Source organism: Silene latifolia, chromosome Y (assembly GCF_048544455.1).
Source record: "Silene latifolia isolate original U9 population chromosome Y, ASM4854445v1, whole genome shotgun sequence".
Lineage (NCBI taxonomy): Eukaryota > Viridiplantae > Streptophyta > Magnoliopsida > Caryophyllales > Caryophyllaceae > Silene > Silene latifolia.
In genome coordinates, this window is record NC_133538.1 from 53,787,609 (window position 1) to 53,794,758 (window position 7,150).

General features: G+C 41.2%; 1 protein-coding gene across 1 annotated transcript; it reads right to left on the bottom strand.

Annotated features, from left to right (window-relative positions):
- Positions 1-4,471: 4,471 nt before the first annotated feature.
- On the bottom strand, positions 4,472-5,380 carry LOC141628065 (uncharacterized). Its single transcript, XM_074441252.1, has one exon. It carries the CDS (start codon positions 5,378-5,380, stop codon positions 4,472-4,474), a length of 909 nt encoding a protein of 302 aa, XP_074297353.1.
- Positions 5,381-7,150: the final 1,770 nt, after the last annotated feature.

Here is a 7,150-nt window from a genome sequence, read left to right on the forward strand (position 1 = left end):
ATGAACGACCATTATGCATCACATACCCTCCTTTGGGAGCAAATGCCAACTTTGAACTCAAGGGTTTCTTCATTCACAACTTACCCAAGTTTCATAGGCAAGTGGGAAATGATCCAAACCGGCACTTATCGGAGTTTCACATGATGTGTGAAGGAGCCATTCCAAATGGGGTGACGGAGGACCAATTCAAGCTTCGTGCCTTTCCGTTTTCCTTGTTGGATGCGGCTAAGGATTGGATTTTCTATCTTACTCAGGGGTCCATAAGTACTTGGAAGGAAATGAAAGCGACCTTCCTTGAGAAATTCTATCCCGACTCATGCCACAACCGTGCAAAAAAGGCAATCACCACAATAGAGCAAGACCATGGGGAAACCATGTATGAATATTGGGAAAGATTTAAGAGGTTAGTGGCTCAATGCTCATACCATGGGTTGAGTGAGGATGACCTTCTTGTTAACCTTTTTGAAGGTTTAGGCCAAGAAGATCAAAGGATGGTCAATTCCGCTAACGGGGGAGGTTTGGAGAATTATTCCATAGCGGATGCTAAGGAAATCATTGAGAGACTTGCCTCAACCACAAGGACTTATGGTAGAAGTCAAAGGGGATCAAGAAATGCATCTTCAATGGGAACCTCCGCCTCATCTACTCAAAATCTTGAGCAAAGTGTGAATGACCTAACTCACCTAGTGAAGAACATGATGGTGAACAATCCAAACAAGGACGGAGGTCAAAGGAATAAAGTAGAATGCAACTATTGCCAAGGTCCCCTTTTGGAGGAGCTTGCCCCATTATGATTGAAGAAGGAATTGGGGTGGAAAATGTAAGTGCAATGGGTTATGGAAATTACAATGCTAGGAATCCTTTCGGGGAGGATATTACAATTATGACCCTAGTGGTAACACTTACAATGTTGAGAGTAGAGACAATCCTCGACTTGGTTGGGATGGTGACACCTCAAAGAGCTTTGTGAATGGCCAATTCAACCACTTGAGAGACCAAAATTCCCGACAAGGTCAAGGTTCTAATTCTCAAGGAAATAGGAATGACAATTTCAACAACCAAGGTCGAAACCAAAACTAAGGTCAATCATCCCGATTTGGCAACCAAGGTAACCACACCAATTCTCAAAACGAACCAAGTGTTCAAGACTTGCTTAAGAACATTTTACAAGGGCAAGTTAAAACAAATAAGAGGTTTGATAAGATTGAAGCCGACAAGGGTGTTAGTGATGCCAAGGTTGCAAACCTTGAGGTCCAACTTGGACAAATTGCCCAAGAACTTGCCAAGCAAAACCAATGGAATTCCACTTCTAATCCCTCCACTACATTCCCTCCTAGGGAAAATGCTAGTGCTATGACATTAAGGAAGGGGAGAACTTTAGAATCCCCTCCAAAGAAGAAGAGAAGGGGCAAGTCAAAAGAAAGGATCATTGAAATTGAAGAGCAAATTGAAGAAGTGCTTGTGATTGAACAAGAGAAAGGGACATCTTCAAAAGCTAATGAGGAAGAAGAAAAGAACCCTTTAAGCATTGACAAAGGAAATAAAGGAAGCACCAACACAAAGGATCAACTTGAAGGGATTGAAAGAGAATATGAACCGGAGGTATCATTTCCTAGTGCCCTCACAAGTCCCAAGAAGTTCGATAAAGACTCTGATCTTTATGAGACTTTTAGGAAATGTGAGGTCAACATCCCTCTTTTTACTATCATTAACTCCGCCCCTAGGTATGCAAAGTTTCTCAAAGAAATTTTCATCCCTAAACGGAAGCCGAGGAAAGGAGTTGAAAGAGTCACGGTTAGTAGGCATGTCTCGGCAATTTCAAACGAAATCATCCCAAAAAGTGTGATGATTCGCGCATGCTAACTATATCGTGCTCAATTGGAGGCAAAGCTTTTTCTAGAGCTATGCTAGACTCGGGGTCCTATATTAATGTTATGCCTTATTCCATTTATGAGACCTTCGAATTGCCTCCCTTGTCTAAGACCAATGTTGTGATCCAATTGGCAGACCGCTCTACAATTCACCCTAAAGGTCTTGTAGAAGATGTATTGGTAGAGGTTGATAAATTCATGTTTCCGGCCGACTTTTATGTTTTGGACATGGAACCGGACTCCAAGGCTACACCCCTTTTGCTAGGGAGGCCTTTCATGAGAACCTCCAAAACCAAACTTGACATGTATGATGGAAATTTGACCATGGAATTTGAAGGGAAAATTTTAAAGTATAATGTGTATGAGACAATGAAAAATATCGATGATTTGATCTTTTGCTACTTTCTTGATAAAATTGAACCTTTGGCAAATCGAGTTTACCAATTGAGTCATAGGGACCCACTTGAAGTGGCCCTTACTAACAATGTCGAGAAGGAAGAGTTGCGGTTTTTGTTGTCTCATGATGTGCAGGAAAATATAGAGGCATTGGAGAAGGAAGAACCATTAGAAGAATCTAAGGAAGAAAAAGAAATGAAAGAAATTGAGGAGGAAATGTCGAGCCAAGGCGTAGCCTCCGCAGCTCACCAGCGCAGCCTGCGCAGTTCCCAGCTCCAAAAAGTCTTTTTTTTCCTCCTCTTCTTATGACTACCAATCAAAATTCCTTCCCCTAAAGGCCTCCTTTGAAATACCACTCCCATCCATTATAAAGCCACCCACTCCCAATCTAAAACCACTCCCCGACCACTTGAAGTACATTTTTCTTGGGGAAAACAACACTCTACCCCTCATAATCTCAAACCAACTTGAGGGTGATCAAGAAAAGAGATTGGTGGATGTATTTCACAAGTACAAGGAAGCTTTTGGGTGGAGCATTGCGGATCTTAAGGGGATAAGCCCAAGCGTATGCATGCACAAGATCCGGTTGGAGGGAGAAGCAAAGCCGGTTCGGCAACCATAAAGAAGATTGAACCCACCAATGATGGAAGTGGTGAAATAAGAGATCATCAAATTACTCCAAATAGGAATCATCTACCCCATTAGCGATTCTCAATGGGTAAGTCCCACTCAATGTGTACCTAAAAAGGGTGGGTAAGCCCTGGTATTGCGCAGGCTGCGCCCCTGCTCGGCAATTTGTCATCAATTTCTTCTATTTCTTCTTCCTCCATAACTTCTTCTAATGGCTCTTCCTTCTCCAATGCTTCTATACTTTCCTGCACATCATGAGACAACAAAAACCGCAAACATTCCTTCTCGACATTGTTAGTAAGGGCCACTTCAAGTGGGTCCCTATGACACAATTGGTAAACTTGATTTGCCAGTGGTTCAATTACATCAAAAAAGTAACAAAAGTTCAAATCATCGGTCTTTTTCATTGTCTCATACACATTATACCTCAAGATTTGTCCTTCAAATTCCATGGTCAAATTTCCATCATACATGTCAAGCTTTTTTTTAGAAGTTCTCATGAAAGGCCTCCCTAGCAAAAGGGGTGTAGCCTTAGAGTCCGGTTCCATGTCTAAAACATAAAAGTCAGTCGGAAACATGAACTTGTCAACCTCTACTAGCACATCTTCTACAAGGCCTTTGTGGTGAATCGTAGAACGGTCCGCTAATTGGATCACAATATTGGTCTTAGACAAGGTAGGCAATTTTAAGGTCTCATAAACGGAGTAAGGCATAACATTGATGGAAGACCCCGAGTCTAGTATAGCACTAGCAAAAGATTTGCCTCCAATTGAGCACGGTATAGTTAGCATGCCCGAATCATCACACTTTTTGGGAAGATTTCGCTTGAAAATTGCCGACACATGCCTACTAACCGTGACCCTTTCAATTCCTTTCCTTGGCTTCCGTTTAAGGGTGCAAAGTTCCTTGATAAACTTTGCATACCTAGGGACGGATTAAAGATAGTAAAAAGAGGGATGTTGACCTCACATTTCCTAAAAGTTTCATAAAGATCGGAGTCTTTATCAAACTTCTTGGGATTTGTGAGGGCACTAGGGAATGGTACCTCCGGTTCAACATACTCTCTTTCGATTTCCTCAATTTGATCTTTGGTGTTGGTGTTTTATTTCTTTCCTTTGTCCTTGCTCAAAGGAGTCACCTCTTCTTCCCCATTAGCCTTTGAGGGTATCCCTTTCTCTTGTTCAATCACAAGCTCTTATTCAATTTGTTCTTCAATGTTAATGACCCTCTCATGTGACTTAGCCTTTCTCTTCTTCTTGGGAGGAGATTCTATAGTTCTCCCTTTCCTCAATGTCATTGCACTAACATTTTCTTTTGGAGGGAATGTTGTAGATGGGATGGAGTTGGAGTTCCTTTGATTGTTCTTGGCCATTTCTTGTGCAAGTTGGCCAAGTTGAATCTCAAGATTTTTCACCCTTGCATCGCTTAAGACTTTATCCGCATCCATCTTGTCAAACCTCTTGATTGTATCGGTTTTCCCTTTCATAAGCATATTGAACATCTCCTTGGTAGATAATTCCTCATCTCCTTGAGAGGAGGAGCCTCCCCCTTGAAAATTTTTGTGGTTACCTTGGTTACCAAATTGGAAGGATCCTCCTTTTGCTTGTTGATTGTTGTCTTTGACCTTGTGAGTTGGAGTTCCTCAAGGGATTGATTTGGCCATTTTGAAAGCTTCTTGAGGTATCCCCTCCCCAAGAAAGGTTGGGGTTGTCCCTTGACCCAATGTTGTAAGTATTGCCGCTCGGATCATACTTGTAATACCCTCCCCCATTGGGGTTCCTAGAGTTATATTGACCATGAATCATGGCACTTGCATTTTCCTTGCTTATCCCTTGTTCTTCCATGATGGGACACGTTTCCATTAGGTGTGGACCTTGACAATAGTTGCACTCCAAGTTAGACCCTTGTGCTCCTCCTTGATTGTTTCCCACTAGTTGAGATACAATTCTTGTAAGCTCATCCACGGTTTTCTCAAGCTTGTTGTTGGAAGAGGAAGGTGTCTCAATGGAGTTAATAGTCTTGGATTCCTTGGTTCTTCCATAGTTCCTTGTGCTAGCGGCCAACCTTTCTATGATCTCATTTGCCTCCGCCACGTAGTAGTTGTCAACCCCACCGCCCGTAGCGGAATTTACCATGATTTGATATTGTTGGGTAAGACCATCACAAAAGTTGACCAAAAGGTCATCACCACTAAGACCATGGTAGGGACATTGAGCAACCAATTTCTTGAATCTCTCCCAATACTCATATAGGCTTTCACTTTGATCTTGCTCCAGAGAAGTGATGGATTTCTTTGCATGGTTATGTCTCGAGTCGGGGTAGTATTTCTCAAGAAAAGCCGCTTTCATGTCCTTCCAAGAACGGATTGTACCCGGTTGAAGGTAAAACAACCAATCTTTTGCCGCATCTTGTAGTGAAAATGGGAAGGCTCTCAACTTAAATTGATCCTCCGTCATACCATTGGGAATGGCCCCTTCACACATCATATAAAATTCGAAAAGATGGCGGTTTGGGTCATCTCCCGTATGTCCATGGAACTTTGGAAGGTTGTGGATGAAGTAGCCTTTTAATTCAAAATTTGCATTAGCCCCCATGGGTAGGCTATGCAAAGAGGTTGAGTGTCATAATTCCTTTCCCGGAGCTCCCTAATAGTTCTAGTGTCATTCGCCATTGGAGGGTATTCTACTTCAATGGGGTCTACCAAAATTGGTTCAAAGTCTTCTTCTTCAACTTGTCCTCCCCTTGGAGGTCGTTGATACCAAGGGTTGGTGAATAACCAATAATATGCTCCAAATGCGTCTTCTTCAATGGGAGTGAACTCACCACCTTGTTGGGAACTAGGCATAAACCTTTACACTAAACAAAATGGATTAGAACTACCACTTATTTCTAACAACAAGAAGAAGATAAAAACAACTAAACATGTATTTCACAACTCAAGCTTTTAGCTATGTTTCCCTTCTCCGGCAGCGGCGCCAAAATTTGGTAGGAGTTAAATTGGCTAGGTCGTTAAATACTAGAATTAAGCTACCAAATTAGATATTTATAAACCAAACTTGACTCTACACTATGCAATTAAGAATATTAGTAAAGGGAAGTAAGGGTCGAACCCAAGAGAAGGGATTAAGACTTAAAACTTAAATTGTAAACTATGTGGCAACTAATTAGGCTTCTATTAACTAATTAAGACTCTTAACCATAATTTAGACTTGCTAACTAAGTTTATCAGCAAACAATGGTTATGAACAATGGTAAACAAGTGGTGACATAAATGGAGAAAGGCATTTGATTGGAAACAACCATAACAAAACTAAAGATGTAAACTTTCCTAAGAATCAAACCAACAAACACTTGATATGCAAACAACAATAATATGAGAGGAAACTTGGTATAATGCTACAAGTTCCACATTTTCTCAAAGTATGACTCTTTTCTCTCTAAATTCATTTACCCAACAACAAACCTCAAGCAAATGATTACCACTATCTAAGCCAACAATGATAATCCTACTTAAACCACAAATTCTAACATTAAACCATGTATGAATTGTAGCAAAGAGCATGAAGAGCAAAACCAAGAGGAAAGTAAATGGAATATCACAAGAGTATGTCTAAGCCAACAAACCCAATGACATATTCAATTTCTACTCACAAAGGTTGATACTTTTAGCCAAGATAACAACAATATGAGTTGCTTCAACCAAACACCACAAAAGTAAGAAACTTTGCAACATTCAAGCAATAAATGAGTGTTATAGAGGAAAGAGTGATCACTTCTCACAAGAAAACATTCATCATGACATTCAAAAATAGAAATTGAAATAAATGAAAGAGTAGAGACTAAGGAGTCAATACAATGATAAAGATGAAAGCTTGAAATGGATTACACCAAGTAGTGGAAGATTGGCCTTCCATAGTTGTGGACATGGGCCACAGGCCGGTCTGTGGATTTGGGCCACCTATCGATCTGCGGTAACGGGCCACCTGCACGCCAAGCCTATATGTGGACATGCAGCGGTCTTTTGAAAGCCACGCTCTGCGGCGTAAAAAGGCTTTCGACCGGATCGCTTTAGATCGGTCGGTTTCGTCTCGGTAAAGGTATCGAAACGATTAGAGATGTTCGGAGTCACCACCAAGAATTTGTGGGATGCTTGGAACATGTTCAAATCCACTTTATACCTCGGTCAAACGAAGCACAAAGCAGTGTTTGACATAGGTACTAAAGATAAGGACTCGTCCCCCTTTTAGCATTCT

Excerpts from the sequence above, each read along its gene's own strand:
- LOC141628065 (XM_074441252.1), bottom strand. The coding sequence starts at position 5,380 with ATGTGTGAAGGGGCCATTCCCAATGGTATGACGGAGGATCAATTTAAG.